At 33.6% G+C, this 23,473-nt stretch overlaps 2 protein-coding genes across 2 annotated transcripts; both read right to left on the reverse strand.

The window, feature by feature from the left end:
* Positions 1-1,909: 1,909 nt before the first annotated feature.
* LOC129947764 (negative elongation factor D) lies at positions 1,910-4,215 on the reverse strand. The gene is made up of 6 exons (XM_056058444.1): positions 4,018-4,215; positions 3,222-3,934; positions 2,716-3,162; positions 2,448-2,658; positions 2,108-2,378; positions 1,910-2,036 (listed from the first exon to the last, which is right to left on the reverse strand). Exons 1-6 carry the CDS (start codon positions 4,075-4,077, stop codon positions 2,005-2,007), a joined length of 1,734 nt encoding a protein of 577 aa, XP_055914419.1. The 5' UTR covers positions 4,078-4,215; the 3' UTR covers positions 1,910-2,004.
* Positions 4,216-7,817: 3,602 nt separating this feature from the next.
* Positions 7,818-17,821, reverse strand: LOC129946555 (trimeric intracellular cation channel type 1B.1). Its single transcript, XM_056056790.1, has 4 exons — positions 17,662-17,821; positions 9,099-9,443; positions 8,763-9,035; positions 7,818-8,690 (listed from the first exon to the last, which is right to left on the reverse strand). Exons 2-4 carry the CDS (start codon positions 9,374-9,376, stop codon positions 8,411-8,413), a joined length of 831 nt encoding a protein of 276 aa, XP_055912765.1. The 5' UTR covers positions 9,377-9,443; positions 17,662-17,821; the 3' UTR covers positions 7,818-8,410.
* Between the last annotated feature and the right edge of the window lie 5,652 nt (positions 17,822-23,473).

The raw sequence follows: 23,473 nt of genomic DNA on the forward strand, positions 1-23,473 counted from the left end.
TGGAATAAGGCTGAATATCCGATTCATATTATGTTCTTGGTCCAATGTTCAGTCAAAAGTAGAACTTTTAGTAACAAATTTAAAGGAAGTAAAAGTGTTTTCATATAAAAAAATAAAGAATTCAAAATATAATGGGGGTCATATCCATTAACGCAATACGATTAGTTTTGAATTGAAGCGAATTCCTGCGAAAAAGCAAACAAATTATCTCCCAGGGAGGTCATGACCCCTATGGGGGGACCCCTGGATCCGCCATTGAATGTTAGGTTTTGGCGTTTTAAATATATTGTGTGAATTTTGCAACAAGGAGCTAATTAGAATAATAAAAGAAAATTCACAAGGATATTCTTACATTGCACTGATTTCTAGTAATAAAAGAATTATAAATGCATTCATATCATCTTCTGGTCCAAGGACTCCTTTACGAACTGTAATGAACTTAAACTGTTGATAACCTAGTTCCTACATCCTAGTTCCTACATCCTATATAAATATATACATAATTCTTTAATTTCCTTAGTCTATAAAAGCGCGGGCTTAACAGGACCCGAATTTAGTTCGTAATGCTATTTGACCGGATAAAAATTAAAACTAAATATCAAAGGCATCAAGTGATTAGTAACCCTACTTTCCATGTCCAAATCCGTAGAACCTGCTAGCTGATGCTATACTTAATCCTAGAACAACAAACTAATATGCGGCGTGGTTTTTAAGCTCTTAATCCTCAAACCACGAACGAGCAGGCGTTAAACAAGGTTGCGTTGTGAGCGCATTGCTTTTTGTCTTGTTCTTAAATGACCTACATTCTGAACTTCCCAGGCGGAATACATGTGAAAAGAATCGGTATAAATGTTCTTTTGTATGCTGATGATATTGTAATTTTGGCTGAGAGTCCATCTTTACTTCAAACAATTATAAACAAGTTCAGCAGCTATTGCGATAAATGGAACCTTGAAGTTAATCTTGAGAAATATGAAATTGTTATTTTTAGCAATGGAGGTCGAAGAGCATGGAATTTCAAAGGTGTAGAAGTAAAAATAACAGACCAGTATAAATATCTTGGCGTCGTCTCTACATATAATATGTCTTGGTCTGAACATCTGACAGAGGCTTGCAACATCAAAAAATGCAATCAACGCAACCTGGTCTATAAGTCTGAAAAATAAGTTAGTGCCACATTCAGCAGGGGTACAAGGAGTGCATACAATGTGAAAAGCATCAAAGGTTTTTCGTCAAAAGATGTTTTAAAATACCAGATAATACACCAAACTACATTATAAACATCGAAACCGGTCTTCCAAATGCGTTTCTTACTAGCCTTGAAATACATTTGAAATATTTGCAAAAAGTTTTCAGCCTACCCAGCTCTAGATTACCACGCATACTTTCATCCGCAGTACTTCGCAAACATATTAATTGGGCCCAGGAATGGTCAGGCCATTTCCGCGCGACTGGCATCTTTGTCAACTATGAATCAACTAATTTTGATTGGAAACATGCCAACAACATGCTTTTGATTAAACTGAAAGAACAACAATGGAAAGATTCTACAGAACGTGATTTCCAATCACAATTTCACGACGAATATAGCAATTTATCATACACATAGGTACCCAACTATTTTAATGACTCAAATTCAGGAGAAATGATAATTATGATCTTAAGAACAAGGTGTGGATTACTTAACTTGAATGCTAGGGTATTTCAGCATGACCCTGTTGTGTAATGACAACTTTAACAAGTTATTGTCCTAACTAATTTTGAACACCAGCATTATCTTGTTTTTATAACCACTTTTTTAAGAAAGTAAAATGTATTTATCTATTCTTTATCTATCTATCCTCAAACCACTTGTCTTACCTTTCATCTCAAATATCTGGCATATCTCTTAAAAAAAAAAACTTAAAAATAAATATTTGCCTATTTTAATTTTTTTTATTTCATTATTTTAACTCAAAAGTCTTTTTCAAATCCAAGATGTTTCCATCAAGTCCATCATCATCATTAAACAGTTGTATAATGCGCCTTACAATGCACTGAAAAAAAAAAGAAAAAAAAAAACTTTTATTATTAAAAGAAAAAAAATCAAATTGAAACATTAAATTACCAATAAACTCTGATACCGGATCATTGTCTCCTTCGCCTCTCATCGTTCCAGTTATTTCCTCATTCTCTACCATTGGCAGAAATAATTGCACAAATTCCGGTGAATAAGGATGTGTTATTGTCTCAAGAACTTCCGTTACAAAATATCTAATCAACGAGATATCAGTGTCTCCTTTGGCACAACATTGTTTGATGTATTTTACAACAGGCACTACACAGCCTCGAGTTAATAAATTAACCATACGATCTAGTAACATTTTCTTCATCTCCAACTAAAACAAAAACAATGAAAACAGTTAGTAAATTCGAAATCCTACTCATTTGACTTTATTGCTTCAAACCTGGACAAGAATTTCAAGCTCATCTTGTTTCGATTCAAACAATCGAATTAACAATCGGAGGATCTGATAATGCAAAGTCGTATGAACAGATGCCACCTCGTCCAGAATCGCCAAATGCGTCGGACAACTGTCGGTGGTAAGCTTGAAGTATGAAGGTTCTGTGACTGTGTTTTCTATCCATCGAATGACTCCAACTCCAACGACAGGAAATCTAAAAGAAACAAATACTTATAAGAAGGTCTGAAGTAACCATCAGAAGGTAACGTACTTAATACAATTGTAAAGCGTTTGTAATTCAGCAATCAGTTCCGTGGAGCCCTTGGTGGTGTTGCAAATCGTATGCACCTTTTCTATCGCCTGGGTAGTTGCTTTGAGTTCTTCCTTATTGAGAACTCGATCGGTTTGCGGTCTCTTTTTGACTGGAGTATCGACTACACTCGACGCATAAGCCAAAAGGAATATATACTTCGACTTATGCTCGGGGTTGATTTTCACACCGAGTTTGAAAAGAGAATCCACAAGCAGCTCTAGAAATTGTGGATCTCTGATAAGATCAATTGGAGGCGGATCTTGTGCTGTGTAGTTTCGATACAGGACAGTTATATCAGCTGGATTGAGGGTATTTCTCGAAAGCATCGACGACAACGCTTGACAAGCTTGTGGATAAGCCGCTGATCCATTCAAGGCCATGGTGATGGGGGTTACATTTTGATTGCTGGAAAATATAATAATGATTAATTTGCTGGCTTAATATTTGTATAAAATGAAACTTACTTGGTTAAGGCATATTTTGTAATTTCCTGCGAGAGTCGTTTCATATTGAAGCCACCTTTTGGTTCCTGCGACAAAACCTGCACCAGAACCTGACTGTAGACGTAGGTGTGCTGCCCATGGCAGACCATTCGTGCGCATTCCTGAATAGCACTCTGTATGTCTTCGGGATTGTTTAAGAACTTCGTAATCGAGGTTTTGAGAACTTTAGAGAACACTTCGATTTGCTGAGCTGCCGTCGAGATCGAAGTGATTTCACTTTGAAAACCTGCGTCGGATATGAGTTTTATGGTAAAATTCAACATCAAACAATCGGGATACTCCTCGGCCAGACGATAAATCAACGACCGCCAAGTGGGATGGTCAATCATTTCGGTCAACCAGTCTGGGGTTTCACCTTCCTCTGTGAAAATTGTATCCGCCTTCTTGGGATCGAAAGTCTTTAGGATCATATCTTTGAGGTGATTTTCAACCATGGCTTGGACATCGGTTACTTTGACTCCGGCTAGAATTAACCACTCAGCTAGAAGATTGGCCATTTGAGCGACAGCTTTGTAGTTCTCCGATAGCATTGTGATGACTTCTTCGGGACTGCCTCCCGATTGAAAGTAACGTTTCAGTTGAGTGAATATCCCCGGTTCCATAATGTAATCGGGAGTGAAGAATTTTTCAAGACATTCTTGAATGGTTTCTTGGGGATTTTCTTCAAGCATTTCCTTAAAATTTGCAGAAAAATATCATCAATAACAATAAACTACGTGTAAGTTTTTGTTTCGATGCGATTGCTGGTGATGCTTACCTCATCCTCGCCAGGTTTGCTGCGTCCACGCCAACCTTCTTCGTCATAATCGACTTCCATGATTAAGAATTATGTATATATTCAACTATTTCAAGTTATGATTGAAATAAAATTGAGAAAATTGTGTTAAAACACAACTTTTAGTAAAAATTTGAGCGGTGTAAACAAAAAATGGAAGAAATTAATTTGTGTGTCAAATTGAAGTGTAAAACGTCATTTCTATTTGAGAGAAATGTCACCAGGTGGCGAATAATATGTTAGGGGTTAATAACACAGGCATGTTATAGATATTTTGTTTTTGCCCTATAGTTACGTCTGATTTCAAACGAAGCTACTTTTCCGATTATTTTTTAGTACATATCTAAAGCGAATGCTGGATTTAATTGTATCTGCACTTCGAAGTCTGCAGACAAAGAGGATGCAAAATAATATATAAATAATGGATTGATAGGGAGAGAACGTTAAAATTGCCAATGTTTTTAAATATTTAAATTTAATTCTGAGGTTTATACAACTAAATGCAATATTTTAGTTAAGCTTTGTCGAATTAGAATGCGTTTTTACTATATAAATCAAAGTACGTTAAGACTCTAATTTTAACTGCATGGACAAGCACTATTCAACTTTTTATAGCCACATTTTACTTTAGAGCAAAGAAAATATTTTTCCAATTTTCTTACAGTTTTTGGTATTTGTTAGGTTTTGTTTTTATTTATTTCATTACACTTTCGTTGAAAGTGGATTCCCATGTATCTACATCTGCATAGTGCAGAAAAGTAACCCGAATGTGAGAGAGAATATACAAGTCGTATTCTATTTACTTCCTATAAAACACTATAACTATAGTACAGTATTGCCGCAAACCCTTAAGAATGTGTAATGAAATTAATCAAAAAAGCAAAACAATAGAAAGAAAATCGGAAAATATTTTCAGTCAACCAAAAAAAAAATGGATAAAATTTGGTAAGCAATGTTTTCCCAACCTGATAAGTCGTTAGCAGTGTGGTTTTAGACCAGGAAAGTCCACAGTTGATCAAACATTCACATTACGGCAGATCCTGGGAAAAAACCCAAGAACACCAAATCGACACCCACCATCTTTTCATCGATTTCAAGGCCGCATATGACAGCATCTACAGGGACAAGCTGTATAGAGCCATGTCTAGTTTTGGCATCCCTGCCACGCTCGTCCATTTGTGCAGGATGACCTTGGAGAATTCACGCTGCTCCATAAAAGTTGGAAACAACTTAACAGAAACTTTCGATGTCAAAAAAGGTTTTAGACAAGGTGATGCGCTGTCATATGATTTTTTTAACATCGTGCTTGAAAGAATAGTGCAGAGCTCATACGTCAACACTAGAGGCACTATCTTTCAAAAGTCTGTCCAATTACTAGGATATGCTGATGACATCGACATAATCGGAAGAAATCAGCGTGATGTCAATGGGGCTTTTGTGTGTGTTGAGGCAGGGGCGTCAAAAATGGGTTTAACGGTTAATGAGGGCAAAACAAAGTACATGCTTTCGTCAAGAAAGGACATACAACACCGACGTCTTGGTCAAAACGTCATCATCGACAGACGTAACTTTGAGGTAGTCAAGGACATCGTCTATCTAGGCTCCGCTCTAAACGCAGAAAACAATACCAGCGCTGAGATCAAACGAAGAATAACTCTTGCTAACCGTTGTTTCTTTGGACTAAGAAAGCAATTGAGTGGTAAAGTCCTCTCTCGAGGGACCAAAGTGGTGCTATATAATAATCTTATCATCCCCGTCCTGCTATACGGTACAGAAGCATGGACTATGACAAAAACGGATTAAAGCACCTTGGGTCGGTTCGAGCGAAAAATTCTTCGTGTGATCTACGGTCCCATATGCATCGAAGGGGAGTGGAGGAGAAGATGGAACAACGAGCTATACGGGCTGTACAGCGACGTAGACTTAGCCAGAAGGGTAAAAGTCCAACGACTAAGATGGCTGGGTCACGTAGAGTGCATGGAAACTAATGCCCCGAACTGAAAAGTCTTCGAATCCACACCCACAGGACAGCGCAGTAGAGGAAGACCGCGGATCAGGTGGCGCGCACAAGTGGAAAGTGACCTCACCCAACTTGGAGCGCGAAACTGGAGACATCTAGCTAGGGACCGAGGTAGATGGAGAAGTTTGTTGCGTCAGGCCCTTGTTTACACAGGACTGTAGCGCCACCTTAAGTAAGTAAGTAAGTGTTTTTCCATAGTTTCAAAAAAGTAGTTATAATTCTTTATATAGTAAAAATGCATTCAAATTTGGACAAGGAAAGAAAAATATTGCAATTCGTTGCATTAAAAGGAAATTTAAATGAATTTTATAACAAAGGTTTAACAAAACGTACAGCATACAACATAGCAACAAAATCTAAAAATAAAGAAGAACTATACTTACCAAATTGTGGCAACACTGATGCAGACAAAGTTGCTATAATAAATATTAACACGATTGATTGTCCTATAATGCAGAAGTGAATATCACCTTTTTGTTGCATAAATCAAAAACAGATACATGTAAATCAATCATAAGGCTTGCGGCAACACTATACTGGCAAAAAGTTATAAAATTTAATTTAACTGTGTTGAATGCATGGTCTGACGCAAGTCAGGAAACTTATCCTGCAATAAAGCAAAAATCAGATCTTCAATCGCTAGTTTAAATTCGGGTTTGACAGGTGTCAAATGGCAGCTAAACCAAGGCCAACGGGTTCAGATAAGTTTCCATAACTTATGAACAGGGACTCCAAGCTTTAGCCACGTTTGAAAGAAAAAAGTTAAGACCATTAACACTGGTCGACAAAATTACGTTTTTTCTCTTATGCACAGCAATACTTTTTTAATGTATTAAGATGTCCTAAATTATAATCTAAACTTTATATTGTTCTTTCAAATCAGGGTTTTAAAATATACCCCTTTAAAGCTTTATATTTTAGGTACAGTTTAAATCATTTTAGTATCTCACTTAGTTTTAAAAATTTCGGATTAGTAATGAGATGACGTATGGGTCTTCATTTTGACTCTATCTGAATTTCTGAAAAATTTTAAATGTTATTCCAACATGTTTTTGAATAATTTGTTTAAGAGTTATTTTTTTGTGTTGATTTCGAATCCAAACTCTGATGTATTCCAAAAACTTGTTTTAAAGACTACGAATTAGTAAAAATTGCTTTTTAACCGTTTGCATTTCTGTTAAGAACATTTCTAGCATAAATGTTTCAGCGTTTTTTAAAGAGGTTAATGTATAGCCGGTGAAGCCATGCACCTATTTTTTTGAAAAATAATATGTACCTAACATACTAAAAATTTGTAAACGGAAAATTGAAGTAAATTTGGGTAATCAACACTAATTTTATAACTTCATACATTTATATAGCCTTAAAAAGACTAATTTAAAGTTTTTTTTGAATTTTATTTCAACATAATTTTGTTGACTTATATACATAACTGATCATATCACAAACAATCTTCATTAAAGCGGATATGGGCAACAAAGCGCCATCGACACAGTAGACACCTTTTGCTCGGAAAATCCTTTTTAGAACATTCTAGTTTGACCAAGGCCAACATTGGGTACGCGGAACATAGGACAACACGTTTAAACCGTGAGAAACTTGTAAATACCAAATTAATGATAATGAACAATGACATCCTCCCACTGATTATGAATCTCTGTATAAAACTGAAAACTTGTGAATTTCTTAACAGTTTCATATTCGTAATTTTCTCTAAAACATCAACTAAGGCTAGAAACTATTTTCTTAATTTAAACATGAGTTATTTAGATGTTTTTTATCTCAAAAATGTTTTTTTTTCTTTATTGAATTAAAAAAATGTGTTGCATGTTTTGTTTTTGTTTTTCAATTTTTTAAATAATTAATATAATATTATGCGATTATAATATGTTTGTTTCTTGTTTTTGTTTATTTTCTTTCCAAAGGAAAAACACGTCGAGCTTATTTATAAAATATCGTCTGTCGCTACTTAGAATTAATTTTAAATTGAACAATTTTCAACTATCGTACAAATTTACAATGAAAAATAAAATAAAACTAAAACAAATATTGAATGGAAACAATACAAGATTATAATAAAAAAAAAAGTGTCACTGTCGCTGCAGGACACTTTACCCACTAAACATGTCCAGCAGTAAGAGCGACACTTTGACTAGATGACAAAAATTTAAACAAATGTGGGCTAGTAACTTAAATCTTATGATTTTTAAGACAAAAACAATAATTTGTTGGCAAGGACTGTTATACATAAAATATAAATTTAAAATTATACATTAAATTTAAAGAAGAACCTAATTAAGAAAAAAGAATTGCACTTTGTTTTACATTATTTTTCAAAATTAAAACTGAAAAAAATTAGTTGGTCTTCTTTACGTCTTTAGAATCTCCCTCCTTGACTTGGCCACGACCCAAGATCTTTGCCAAACTGTCCCAAATGCCACCGAAGAAAATAGCACACAGTAGATTTTCAAATGGCAGGAAAGGATCATGGATTCCTAACAAAATCGATGACAATTTGAAATACACTAAGAAGATGACTATGCCGAAGTAGACCAGGGCATGTGGCGCTGAGATCCAATCGGTCTTTTTGTCCAAAACAAAGATGATCGAAGCAACTACTGATGCTTTAGTGTAGCTAAGGATGAAATTGAAAAAAAAAACGGTTATTATTGGTGTCATCTTATTTTGTGATGTATGAAATACTCACAATGTTGGTTGCATGAATTCCATTGCAGTTGGTGTCCAGGCGCCACGGATGAGACGCTCCAAGAGTTTTGTGAAACCAGCACCATTTCCTTTCAGTGTTCCAATAATAATCATTATAACCCAAGCATTTGGATACAATTTTGCAGCATGTGAAACTCCGTCATAGATCTTTTTAGCTCGATAAATTTCTTTCATAGCACTTGCCACAAGTTTTATGGGAAGAAATTTACCCACCTTATAGCCAATATCAAATGGAGTATAAAAGACCAAATACCTTAAAGCATAAATTAAAACATTTAAGGAAAAGCAAACAGAAACAATCACTTTAAGAACTTACCACACAGCAGTTCCCACTAACAACTGTGGTGTATTTTTGAGAGGCGCCAAAATAGGTTCACCTAAAAGTCCATTGGCAACCATACCGCCGGAAAAGATAACCAACATAGTTGACAACCAACATGCAAGCGGATGTTTCCTCGAGAATACTTGTGAATTGGCACCTAAATCTTCACGTACAGCAAGCGCCGCCAATAAACTGTGTGCAATGTCAAAATATGGAAACATTTTTAGTTTTATGACCTGATTGGCCATATCCAAAAATGCTTCGGGATCCATGATGATGCCGTTGATATGTAAAGCTTTGTGTCGTTTTAAATCGTTTGTGCGTTTAAATTAGGATTTCCTTTAAAATATAAAACAAATAATAACATTAAAAGGAAAGAAAGTCATGTCAATTTGTAACAATAAAGGTACACTGTTCGTTCTGCTTCCTAGAGCCAAACGCGATTTGAATAATTTAGGATAAGTAAGAGGTGTTATCCTGCGGGGCTCCGTTAACAGTTTCCTTGAGTTTGATACAAGCTGAGTTCTTTGTGGAAAATCAAACTTCAACGTACTACTGTACTTATTATAAAGACGGTCTATTGTATATATGATGGATTTTTACCCTAAGGGCTTAAGGCCTTAAATACTGTAAGGAACTGGGCTCTATGCTTTTTGAGTGCAAACTAGACTCTATGCTATTTGAATGCGTTGCTAACTCAAAAGCAATAATCATCATGACCATGCAAATTCAACTTTAAATCAGAAAGGTAGGAATTAGGTAAAACAAAATTGATATGACATAAAAATAATACGAACTAATTTATCATAAAAGTCATGACATGGCGGTATTTCTAATCATATCAATAAAAAGAAGATTATAGATATCAATCAAAGATATAAATAAAAGCTATTGTAAGAAATTATAAACAAAAGTGTTGAAGCTGGGGCATCTAGGCAAACAAATATTTATTTTACATTGGACATGTCAATGGCCGAAAGTGTAAACTATATATATTTTTAGCTATAGTTTTTGAAGATAAAAATACGATTTGCATGTTTATATGTACCTATCTAGATATTTAAAGGTAGAGAGTAAAAACACCGGCATACTGCTTCTGTTGTGTTTTGTTTACAAATGAATCTCCTACTCGACATGTGGAGCTTCTAATAAAAATAAGAATGGTCCTCACTATACGCAATTCCTCTCTTCAATCCCAAGTTGTGTGGTGTATCTATTTTCATTGTACTTTCTATATTTCTAGAATATATATTGTATTTTATGTTTTTGTTTTAGCTTGCGTCAGTCATGGTTTCAGATTGATGTTTAAACACATTTATTTTGAACAAATATAATTTTTGTATTACATAATAGGATGTGAAGAAATAAAAACCGGCACTTTACAACGTATTTTTTTTTTGACTCGACAGAAGAAAGATGAAAAGAATTGTTCATATAAAATGGATTAGCTTTTTTATCTGGTAAGTATTTTGAAAAATCAAAATTAAAAATAGTAGAGTATACCAGAGTCGCAGAAACATAGGTTCCTTTAGTTTTTATTTAGTTATTCGCTTCCTTTTAGTCTAGTAATAGCCGAGCCTAGTGACTTACAACTCTCAAGCATTCCTGTGTGCGATTATTTGCAGGGATGGAGGGGACCTACAGTTTAAATGCCGAATCCGAACGGCTTATTTGATAAAGCACTTTTTCATGACAACAATTACGCTTGGAGAATTTGTCAATTCCTCGCAAGGGGCAGTACCCGTGAATAAAACTTTAGGTGGCACAGGCAGGGATCGAAACCAAGACCTCTCGCATGACTGTCTAACGCACTAACCGTCATGCCACGAGTACTATCCGTGGCTATGTTAACAGTTAATTCAGGTCGACCATATCGTTATTGGTTTACAAAACCTTTTACGGCGATTAAAGTTTTTCATACAACTTTTCGAGACCGAACTAAACTTATAAAGGTTTTACGGAAACCTTTACAAATTTATTTGAAAACCGAAAATGATTATCCTGATAGTGAAAGTGGAGGCATTACTTTGAATTTTGCATGTGATGATGACATTTCTTTTTTATAAAATTACATTTTTAAATAACATTTTTGTTTTTCATTCAATTTAATGATGTTATGTGATTTTTGTATTCAATGATGTATTCTTAAAGATCTCAATCAAGTGCATCCTTCTTTTAGTTATACGTTATGTTAAAAAAATTTTGAGGATCTTAAATTGACAAATGCATTAAAATGCGTCCGGGAGTTATAAGACTGAAACTAAAACCATCGGAAACCATTTTCGTAATCAAAACCATTTTTCTGATTTTTTTTTTCGTTTCACTCATCTAGCTAGTTATTATTTCACCCCAAAAATACACTTTTTGAACCAAAAGAAAAGGTTTAAGTTTGTAGTGTTTAAAAATGAAATGAAATAGTTATAACTTTTTTAATGTATCAAAATGGGAGAAATGACCATTTTCAAAACACGCTTCTCGTCCCCGGTTGAAAAAAGAATCTGCAACACAATTGAATTGGATATAATTTTAAACGTTTGGACAAGTTTTGGTTATCAAAAGTGGCGTTTATTCCACAATCTAACTACAAACAAAAATCTAATTCTACCATTGTCCCTCAAAAAGACTTTAAAATAATTGGTGAAACGAAGGTCTATTAGAGGCAATTTATGCTTTCCAATCTTGTTCTACTCTTCGGCACGAACTGTTCGTTTTCTCAAAACAGACTGAGACTGGTAAAAAAATCATTACAGTGCCTCAAGACATGGATACTAGATGGGTTCCTAAATATAAAGGCGTACAGTTCTTCAAAAATCCACTCGGCAGTGTGCTCTAAGTACTAAACCAAGAGAAGCTGCTGATGCTACAGGGCTTTTGGCACAAATCAAATCGTTCGATGTACGAGTTGCGTTCAATATATTCTCGGTATCGATATGAAGGAAAATGCGAATTGAATTTGAATTGTTTTTATTTTTCAATATAATCTGCGCTAACATCAATGCATTTGTTACATCTTGAGATAAGCTTTTTTAAACCCTCAAAAAAATAAGTTTCCTCTTTCCCTGCAAAATACCCATTTATTGCCGACTTGAGTTCTTCATCATCCGAAAATCTTTCTCCACGAAGACATTTTTTCAAATCCGGAAACAGGAAGTAATCACTAGGGGCAAGGTCTGGACTACAGGGTGGATGTTAAATTTCTTCAAAACCGCCGTGTGAACAGGAGCGTTGTCATGAAGAAGCAACACACCCGCTGCGAGTTTACCCCGTCTTTTATTTTTAATTTCCTCCCGCAAATTATGCAAAGTGGAAGCGTAGGATTTGGCGTTGATGGTTTCACTTTTTTTTTTTGTACTCAATGAGTAAGATTCCCTTTGAGTCCCAAAAAACTGTGGCCAAATCAAATCGTTCGATGTAGCTTTCGCCCTATTGTGTCTTGAGGGTGTTCTACAACTTGTTTATATTCTATTAAAACAACTGCAGTTTTCAACCATAGATATAGGTGAATGCATTAGCTTGTAAAAGCAACAAAAGATCATTTAGGTCACTTAAGAATAGATAAACAATTTTCCAAATTCAACCAAGAAACACAGGAGCTGTGTAAAACCTGTAATATTGACCTCAACACAGACTCCGGCAATAGTCGCCGCAAACAAAAGCCACAATTGGAAAAGGTAGACATGAGGCCGAGTTTGAGAGTAATTTCATGAAAAGCAGTGTATTTTAGTATCTTAGACAACATATTAGGTGAAATGGGTAAGAGATTTAATGACAATGACCTACCAAATTCTTGCATATCAGCATGTGACCCTAAATCACCAGACTTTTTTAAATCCACAGGTGTTGTGTAGTTTTGCTTAGCTTCAAGGAAAGGAAACAGACTTGTTATCCACCTTAATAGTGCAGTGTGGTTTGGGAAAATCAATGTTTGGCAGCGCTAAAGATGGTTTAGATGTGTTAAAAGACTTAGACGATTTCCACCATTTAAAGAATTAAAACTTATTATGATGATTTTAATGGCAATGCCTGTCTCTACGGCAATCCCAGAAAGAACATTTTCCACAATGAGAAGAATTAAATCCAACTTAAGAGTCATAATGACTTGGATGAGACTAAGTAGTTTGGGAGTGCTATTCATAGAAAATGAAGCAAGCTATGAACTTTTCAAGAACCCCGAGCCTGTCATTGATGAATTTGCTTCCCAAAAAGGCAGAAGATTGCAGTTTGTCATGATATGAAGTTGTTTTACTAAAGTAAAAGTTTACTTAATGTAAGTCCAAAATAAGTTTACTTAGTGTAAGACCAAATAAAAAGTTTACAGTTTTATTATTTTATTTCTTAACTACTCTTTTGGCACTTAGTGATTATGTTGATATTCCAATTCGTCGTTGAACGTAATTTTTCAAATATAAAACAAATGTCAGATTAACTGCTTCATTATCTATAGACGAAGACGATTATTGTATTTAAAAATTATTTATTTCATTTCAATATTGTTTCTCAACTTTTGTTTTTTATACTTATTTCAAAATCTTACCTAAATATTAAATATACTGTTTTTTAAAGCATTTTTTTTTTATATTCACAAGCACTAAAGGGGTTATTAGTACCCTTTATATGTTTATATTTAAACACAGTGCGAGCGTTAGGAAAATAGGGAAGGATTTAAAAGGAGATCCCGGTGCACATTGGTCTTAAAGTTCTGAACATCAAAATGGGATGGAAAAACAGAGTTGACTAAAGCATTCCACATCCTCGATGTGCGATTTAAGAAAGAAACTCTGTACTTGACAGTACGCCCGAAATTGAGCTCAAGGGTAAACTGATGAGCATTCCTAGAAGTGTATTAGTAAATTTAGTTGGTTACTAACGTAAATTGTTGATTGCTTAAGCATCTTAAGTATCTGAGATAGATTTTGATTTAAAACTGTTTAACGCTTTAAATATTTACTCTAATAAGCTGTTATAATTTAACTTCGTATCGAATACATTTGTCAAAAATTCTAAAATGTGATTATTTGTTTAGTATATATAAAACAATTATATATAATAATATGTATTAATATCTTATCTGTACATTACTTGAAAATTGGCTAAGTCACGAAACTAGTTGGCTGAGTAAAAAACTACTCAGGAAAAGGATATATATATAAATATATATTGTGCCTCCCCTAAAAATAAATCCTGGAGCCGCCCGCCCCTGGTTATCACTTAACTTCTGTTTTTTGCTGCCAACTCTAACAATTAATGTTTTTCTGTATAATGAATTTCTCAGATTGTTTGTTAATTTTAGTCTCAAGTTCTGTCAACCACAAAAATTCGGTGTTAATTGAAAGACTTTTTAATAGTTTGAGCAAAAACCATAAAAATGATTATTTAAAATTGAATTTACGAGGTTTAGAAACTTAGAATTATCTGCAACTTAAAAAAAACGAGATTTGTTAGTGACAAGAATGTAAGGACAAGATTTTTGAAATAAATTATTTGAATTATTTGTAATACATACACACATACATACATATAGGTATTATCCTTGTTTTTTCCTAAAACAATTTTTAAGGTGAGATTTGGTTGGCCTTAACGTCTCACAAACCAGTTACGATATTGACTTTAACGAAATTTTATGTTTAAAAATTTGCAACAATTTGTATTAATCAAGAATAAATTTTTGTAACCTCGAACAATTTATGAAATAAATATAAAAAAAAAGTCTAAGAACAAACAATTTTGGAAACAAATCGAATATCTTTACAATAAATGAAGGCATTTACTTCAAGCATACTTTGTTTTTAAAATATGTAGTTTTTTTTATTTCAGATAAAATTCTTAGATAAATCTTTTTGATAGTTTTCTTTAAACCAAAGAAACTAAAAATTGGTTGAAATGGTTTTTAGTTGGACAATCTACAGAACAAAAAAGAGGCTGGGATGCGACCCACACTGATAACCCATCCCTTCCGTCGATTTGTCTTGCTTAAAAGTTTGTCTATATGTACTCGTATCAACTTTTACCACATTTGCGTACTATTTTTTGTAGATTTTATTTTTTATGAAAAATTACTGAATATCGAAAACAATATTTTCTGTGAAATAAAATAAGTTTGAAGCTAGTATTTGTAATTTTTGAAAAGCTATTTGAGCCGAAAGTAGTTTTAGTATTGTTTTTTTTAGAGTTTTATTTTTTGTAAAAAAAAACTGTCAATTCGAGTTTTTCAAAATTTTATCGAATGTTGAAATTAATATTTCTTATAAGATAAAATTAGTTTGAAGCCAATATTTCAAATTTTTGAAAAGATATTTGTTCAAAAATCAATTTTTACCAACTTTTATACATTTTTTTTTAGGTTTTTATTTTTTGTAAAAAACTGTCAATTCGATTTTTCTCAAAATTTGTCCTAATGTTGAAAACAATATTTCTTATAAGTAAAATTAGTAAGAAGCTATTATCTCAAATTTTTGAAAAGATATTTGAGATGAAAATCATTTTTTACCAACTTTTGTTAAGTTATTTTCGGTTTTTAATTTTTTGTAAAAAAACTGTCTATCCGAATTTTTTCAAAATTTAATTAATTGTTGACAACAATATTTTTTGATAGATAAAAGTAAATTAAAGCCAATATCTCAAAGTTTTGAAAAGATATTTGAGTCGAAAATCATGTTTTACCAACTTTTATTAATTTATTTTTTTAGGTTTTTATTTTTTGTAAAAAAAAAATGTCAATTCGATTTTCTCAACATTTTTCAGAATGTTGAAAACAATATTTCTTATAAGTTAAAATAAGTTTGAAGCCTAAATTTCAAATGTTCAATTTTTACCAGTTTTGAGTAATGTTTTTTTTTAGATTTTTATTTTTTATAAAAAAAACTATCAATTCGATTTTTCTCAAAATTTTATCAGATGTCAAAAACATTATTCTTCAAAATGCGCAAAATTGTTTTGGAGATGAAATCATATTTCAGTCGTAAGATTTTGGAGGTCACAATTTTTTTTTCAGGATTAATGTGTCCAGAATTCTAATTTTGTTTTATAATATTTCTATTACATCCAATATTTAAATACGCCTCCTTAAAAATTTGTAAAGGCAATTAAAAACGGTGTTTTTAAAATTAAAGTATAAATCACAGCATAAGTAGTTCTTAGTAATGAATTTTATGATGATTTTTCAAATTATTTACAACCTTTGTTTTCTAAATACAATTAAAATCATTTTAGTACTCAGATTCTGGAAAATCTCATTTAAATACGTATTGGAAATATGTAAGTTTTAGAGCTGATTTCGAATTTGAACTCGAACACTTCTTTTTAATATATTTCAAAAACTTAATGTAATAGCCTTGTTTAGAGGACGGTTTCGTTACAAAAACGCATTTATTTTAAACCTTTTTGCCTTTTTTTGTTAAAGTGTTAAAAACCGGTTTAGCATACAAAATTCCGCTTTTTTCAAGATTTATGTGAGATATGTGAAATTTAATAACTAATAGAGATTTCTTTAACATTTTATGAGAAATTTTGTTAGCAAAAAAACAAGTAGTTACTTCACGAATTAAGATTTTTCGAATCTTCAATAATAATATCTTAAAAACATGACCTGACAGAGTAATTTTTGCAGATTTGAATTAGGGCCGTCGAACCCCAATCGAGAAATGGAATCATCAAAACAACAATTTTAAAATGTGCTTTTACATTCACATGTTAGGTTTGAATTTTACAAATATTCAGTAAAATCGTTACAAAGAAAAACCGGTTCTTTATGTGATTGTTAATAATTAATAGGAATCGAAAACTAAGTATAATAATAAGAAAAAACATAAACTATTTAATAAAGCTTTTTAGCTGGCAATACCTTAACAAAATTGTATTTTTAAAGATCTTTTTATTACAGAAGGAAGAATACGAAGATGCTGAGTGAGAAAACTTAAAAATACGGAGAAGAGCGTATAGTGTATGATGCCTGCCTGCACGCTCCAAAAATAAATTCAAGCAACACCAGCTACAGCTACCTACAGCTATAAAAACGACGAAATCAGCCGGAATTTTATTCTTCTTTTTTTTTCTTGATCATAGATAGAGATAGGTTCAAAAAATTTACATATATCAAGAAAATTCAATTCAGTTCACCAAAAATTGATTTTACTGCATTCCATTTTTCTTACAGAAACTTAAATTTTCACACCATAGGAGCTATACATATGTAGGAACTCCCACTAGGGAGGTGGAGATATCCTTTTTTCTGCACTACATGCACCACTCACTTTCTGATTACCACTTTTAAAAGAATCTTTATTGTGCATCTTTTTAAATATTTTTCAAATCACACACTTTGGGTTATTGTGAAATTTACATCACCGATTATTCATATATAATCTTTGTTGGATGACACACAAATCACAGGCAGGGGGACAACCAATATGGTCACAATATGGAAAACGGAGGAAGGAAGGACCCCAATCAAAAGAAAAATCGTTAAAGGAAAACACTTTGAAAAGAAGTTTGATTTTTCACATAAGTTTCTTCATATCTATATAATTATTTTATATATATTTATTTTATTTAACTTTACTTTTTGGCCAGCTACGTACGAACAGCGGCAGTACTTTTCCCGAGCACCCTGCGAGCAGCTACGAGTCTTTGCCTCAAATGTTTAATTATAGCCACTAGACTCGGCACCATTGGCACTGGCACCGCTCATTTAACTCACTATAGGTATTCGTATTCGTATTCCAACGTGGAGCTTTTTCCGATAGTTCTCAGTCTCAGGTTCTATAGAATTTGAGAGAGATTTTAGATATAATATTGATATACGTTTATGTGGATATAAAATGCTTTTAGTTTTATAGGCGGGTTAAATCAAATAATTGAAATGAAGAGGGTAAAAAGAGGCGCGTAAACAAAGTTGCTGATAAGGGTGCACTCTGCACTCTGCTTGCAATTGCAGTTTTGTTTACTTTATTATTTTTCGGTGAGAGGAATATGCGCTATTCACCTGTTTGCTTTTTTATGTGAACAATTGGAAGGGGCTTGGTGGGGTTAGGGTAGTGGTTATTATGCAACTTTCATGAGATATTTCTGAAGCGATAAGAAATGTGAATGACATTTAATAGATAACCCATTGGGCATTATTGTTGTGGATTCATACAGGGTGACAGAAACAAATAGGACTCCAATATTTTATTGGTAAATTTGAAGGTGGAGGCTTAAGTAAAGTTTTATATCATTGACCTGTTTTGAAATAATTTTGATTGATTGATTTAAACATTATTTATTTATTTCTTTAAATCTAAATAAGTACAGTAAGAAAGAAAAGAAATGCAGAACAAACATATTCTGTATACAAAATAAAGTTATTGGCGGTCTTAAAATAATTTAACAATTATTGTTTAAATTGTGTGGGGTGACCCTTAAAAGAAAGTTAAAATATCATACATTTATATATTGGATACAAAAACTAAATTAAATTGAAGTTAAACATTTCAAGAAAACATCAGGTAGAACCATTTACAAAAAAGTCAATACTTTCATTATCAAGACTAAATAGCTAGTATTTGATTTGTTTCATAAATAACAAATGAGAAGTTTGCATCCTGGTAGAATGGGAGAGTCTGTTGAATATCCGAGATAAGGAAACTTTATATAAATATCTAAATGAGGTTCATGATGATTCCTGATTTTAAATCATATTTATTTAAATAAAGGGTGTTCAGGAAAAAACAATTCGACTGTTAAACAGTCAAATATTCATCTTCAAAAGTCCCATAAATAGCTACAATGTATCTTCTTGTAGAAGCCATATAATTCACAGTAGCTCTATGTAGCTAAGATTATATGCAATCTCGATTTATTCGAGAAAATATGCGTCAGTAAAAGATGTAATGGTCATCTTCTGATGAGCCCAACCATTACATCGGGGGCAAAACGCACATATGAACACCAGGTTTATTTTTATTTTCATTTTCATGATTTTAAATCATATTTATTAAAATTTAAATGAGGTTGTTAGATCTATGTACAAGATAAGATGTCTTAAAGAACATTTTTAGAACTTTATAACAATACATATGTCGCACTGACAATCCCTAAATAGTGGAAAACTAGGGTATAGGCGAGACTTTAAACATACTTTTTTTCAAAACTAATAGAGGCTGTATTTTGTTGTAATATGTACCTCCCTAACCAGAAATTCTATATTCTAGCTTCGAATGAAAAATGCAACAATATATTTTAAGTAGCAGTTTGGAAAACCAAACTTTACGCAAAAAGAAGAAGTGTAAGATTCTATCGAAAATACCGTCTAAGATTTTCTGTGTGGTTATAAAATTCTCATTCTAGAATGAATTTTTAATCCCAAATATTTGAATTGATGAACTATTTCTAATTGAAAACATTTATCACTACAGTTCATGGATTCTTCAAATGTTATGGAACGGACATAGGATTACAGGTGCAGTTAAAAAGTTTTAATTTTGGAAAAAGAGATCACCATCAACAATCTTTTGATCAGACAAACTATAAAGCATTATCTTGGTTTTAGAACTAATTATTAACTTGTGCTCTGCAAACCAGAATCTTAACAAACTAAGATCCCAATTGATATCAGATTCAGACAACTATCTGTACCATAAGAAAAACCAAAATCACATGCAAAGGCTTAAACGGCAAACTGAATAATGAGTTAATGCATACCAAAAAGGGTATTGGTTCTAAAACTGAACCTTGTGAAACTCCCAAATCAAATGTCTTTATACCACTTCTACAAAGTACCATCAAATTTTACTCTTTGAACTCTTTTAATTAGATAAGAGTTTAAGGAATACGATTAAATATTCTTCTTTTTTGAACTTCTTTTTAGAACTTTAGGTCACAGTCACAAGCCTCTTTTCTTTCAGTCGTTTTTGTGAAGTCCCAAGAAAATTAGTATCTACACGCTTCAAAATCATATTGGCTTCCAACAATCTATGAATAGGTGAATTTTTAAACAGTAGGCAGGTAAATTGAGATATCTTGAAAAAAATAATAGAAACTTTTAGCTGTCATCGAAAACAATTCTGTGATAAGGATATTGGGCTCCAAATGTAGCCATGGCGATATTTATTTCCATTGTTAAAGAAATGAATTTCTCTTAAGAATGAAATATCTATCCAATAGTTTTGTTATAAAGAGTTCTCGTAGCCTAATGATTGGTTCATGTATGATCGACTTAAGGGAGATTTTTTTCTAAATATCTTTTCAGTAACTTGACTTGAAAATTAATTACCCAAATAAAAAGACAATGGGCAGGTTCAGACAACATAAGACAAAGAGTCTTCATTTGCAGCCAACTGCATACTTTGAAAGTTAATTTTGACTAAGGCAACTAGTTACTTTTGCGGTACCCGTGGCATGAAGGTTAGTGCTTTAGTGCTCCCGTAAAATCTTCGGTCGATAAGTCTTCTTCCGAGCATCAGCAAAGTTTTCGGAAATATCATCAATATGGCTCTGAGTAATTGGTCTGCGGACAAAAAAATAATTCCGGATATACAGTTTGGGTTCAAGGCGGGTCATGACACAACAATGCACACTTACTGTTCTGGTTGATTTGGAAAAGGCCTTTGACAACGTATAGTTAGAGGGTCTTTACCTAAAACTGAGCAGGCTTGGCATAAGCAAGCCATTGTTGTATATACTTTATGATATGCTTAACGGTAGAAAGTTTGTTGTCAAAAGTGGCAATGTAACTTCTACCACAACATTCTCAATTAGAAATGGTCTTCAACAGGGAGCGGCGAATTCGCCGATTCTCTTCAGCATTTACACCAAAGATCTGATAGGTAGTCTTACAAAGGCAATTGCGTACGCCGACGATCTAATTGCGTACAGAACGGCCCAAAAGGTTGAGGTTATAAGAATACTCTTGCAGCGTGATTTCGCAAAGATTCAGCGATATTGCGACGACTAGAAACTGAAAATAAATGTCCAGAAGTCGGAGAGAATTCTGTTCCGGACTGTGTTGGCTAGGGCCACGAGGGATACGTGCAAGAATTGGCGCAAGATGGTCATCGTTGATCTTCACGGGCAGCCATTGGCGAGCAAAAGTGTAGTGAAGTACCTCGGTATCTGGTTAGATCAGTATTTATATTTTGACAGACATATAAGTGCTTCTCTGATCAGGGTCAGAGGAGCCTTCGCTCTGACAAAACGGCTATTTTACAGCAGTCGGTTTGACCCCAAATTGAAGGTAATTTGCTTCATGGCCCTCATACGGCCGATGATCGTTTATGGTTGTCCTGTGTGTTTTAACGGTGCCTCTTTCCAGATAGAGAAGTTTCGGGTGTTCGAGCGGCAGGCTAATCTTCTTATTTGCATTACTATTTCAACGAGGTCCTAAACAACGGGGCACGAATCAACAGAATTGACAATTTCGTAACAAAACTCGTTCGAGGTCACATTGCAAGAGCTATGTCTTTGACCAACAATTTAATTTTCGGGGCGTTCTATCCAAACGACAATTTTTTTAAAAGTGCACGCTTGAGCGGCTTCATTCCACCAGAGGCATTCCTCTTTTTAGGTAGATGCGGTCTGATACAGAATAGATTGGGAGTTCCGCTAATCTATCACGTCAGACGACGAACCGTGGATAGGCGACTCCTGTACAATCGGGACGTCATGGACCAAGGCGGTTGAGGTTGAGCCCTACAGAGCTCCTTCGGTTCAGTAGGGCTGTGTCCGAACGGGACCGAACTGATAGGGTGAAGCAGGAGAACCAGTTTTGGTGGCTTCAATCGGCACTTGATAGTGGGTAGTCGGGATGGGGTTTTAATCCTTGGCCGGCTTACATACTTGTTTTATAGTTTTAGGGTTTGGTTTTAAGTAGAATAGGCATAGTCGCATACAAAAAGTATTTATTTATGGACATGTATTTTTTTTATAATTTTTTTTTGAAAGTTGACTTCTTTTAGATTTATGGGCTTGCCTTTACCGAAAATCCTAATTTCTTTAAAGGTTTCATTGTAATCGTACCTGTATTCAGTCATACCAGGTTTAATTGTTTGGTATCTAAAAGATTTAACTTTCAATCAATTAACTTTTTCTCCACCTTTGTTCAATTTTTATTTGTTATAATCTCGGATAGTTTTGATAAGGCCAGAAAATCAGTATACTTCATTTGGGTTATATTATACGGACTTTCTTTGCTTTTAAGCCTCTTGGAGCGTGCGAGTCGGAATATGGTAAGCCAGTCTTGAATAGTGTATACTGGAACATTCTTCTTTTGCTTTTCGATAGCACTGTGCATGCTATCGACCTCCATATAGCTGTGACCGCTTTCTAGAAATTTGTGTTCAATTATATCCAAATTTAAGGTTTGAACCAAGTGAAGAAATAGTGCTGAAATATTTGTATTCCTTTTCGGCCACTACAGGTAACAGAAAGAAGAGACACTTCTTTTATTTCTAGTGAAAGTTGATGCAAGTATTTATACAATATACATTGCTACCCCTTTTACCATCAGTTTCTGTCCAGAAAAAGCAGAATGCGTCGTTTCGTGGTGCAGCGTTTTAGATGGTTGTATGCACATAGTTTTCGGCTGTAGTACATTTGGCTAACGTCACTCGATGGAATTTTTAAGAAAGACGGTCGAATGTGCATGACATGAAACTCGACTCCTTCGTTGCCCTTTTATTGTCCAATGATTTTGCAGCAGAGCATTCTTCTTTTCTTTTTAAATGAGCCAGATAATCTTCATTTTGGGTTTCTTTACCTTTTTGATATGCCTGACACTGATCTTTTTTGGATGGAAGAACTATAGATTGTAACACTCACCGAAAACTTTCCTGTAAGTGGCAGATGAAGGTAGCTTTATTGACGTGTCACTCATGTATTTGTCAAGGAATAAGGAATACATTTTTGTTATGCTTAGATTGGGATCTAGATACATTCTCTGTGAAGTCTTGTGGCAGTAGTGAGATTCTACAGTTGGGAAGCTTTCAATATGATCCCTAATCCTTTTGATATTTCCATCCGGTGTTTTATTTGAAGCTTTTGATCTTCCTCTTTCATCTGCTTTAGAAAAAAACTCCAGTTGGTGCCTTGTATTTAAATGCCGTTTTAACTGTACTGTATGAAATGCCAAGATTTCCGCAAAAAAAGTCGCGACAGACTCATACTTTAGTATTTCCGTCTTCAAAAAAGTATGACCTAGCTACGTTGCGGTTAATTTTTTTTGATTGAAGGTCGTACTCGGGCCTTTGTAGGTATTTTGGCTTTAATTTAATTTTTAAAAAATACTATTCTGAAACAAAATTACCACCTTTTTTATGCAAGCTGTAGTAGAACAGCACTTCGACTTTGTACGTAAAGTTAAAAGTTCAACCTTTTCACACTGAGAACTTTCAATAATG

This window comes from Eupeodes corollae, chromosome 2 (genome assembly GCF_945859685.1).
Source record: "Eupeodes corollae chromosome 2, idEupCoro1.1, whole genome shotgun sequence".
NCBI lineage: Eukaryota > Metazoa > Arthropoda > Insecta > Diptera > Syrphidae > Eupeodes > Eupeodes corollae.

What these genes read in the sequence shown, in the direction of transcription:
- LOC129947764 (XM_056058444.1), bottom strand. Translation starts at nt 4,077, where the DNA reads ATGGAAGTCGATTATGACGAAGAAGGTTGGCGTGGACGCAGCAAACCT. An exon ending in ACAAAATATGCCTTAACCAA is followed by an intron (nt 3,163 to 3,221) that starts GTAAGTTTCATT and finishes TATATTTTCCAG; the next exon opens with CAATCAAAATGTAACCCCCA. An exon ending in AGCTTGAAATTCTTGTCCAG is followed by an intron (nt 2,379 to 2,447) that starts GTTTGAAGCAAT and finishes TTTTTGTTTTAG; the next exon opens with TTGGAGATGAAGAAAATGTT.
- LOC129946555 (XM_056056790.1), bottom strand. Translation starts at nt 9,376, where the DNA reads ATGGATCCCGAAGCATTTTTGGATATGGCCAATCAGGTCATAAAACTA. An exon ending in TTAGTGGGAACTGCTGTGTG is followed by an intron (nt 9,036 to 9,098) that starts GTAAGTTCTTAA and finishes TTATGCTTTAAG; the next exon opens with GTATTTGGTCTTTTATACTC. An exon ending in GAATTCATGCAACCAACATT is followed by an intron (nt 8,691 to 8,762) that starts GTGAGTATTTCA and finishes TTTCATCCTTAG; the next exon opens with CTACACTAAAGCATCAGTAG.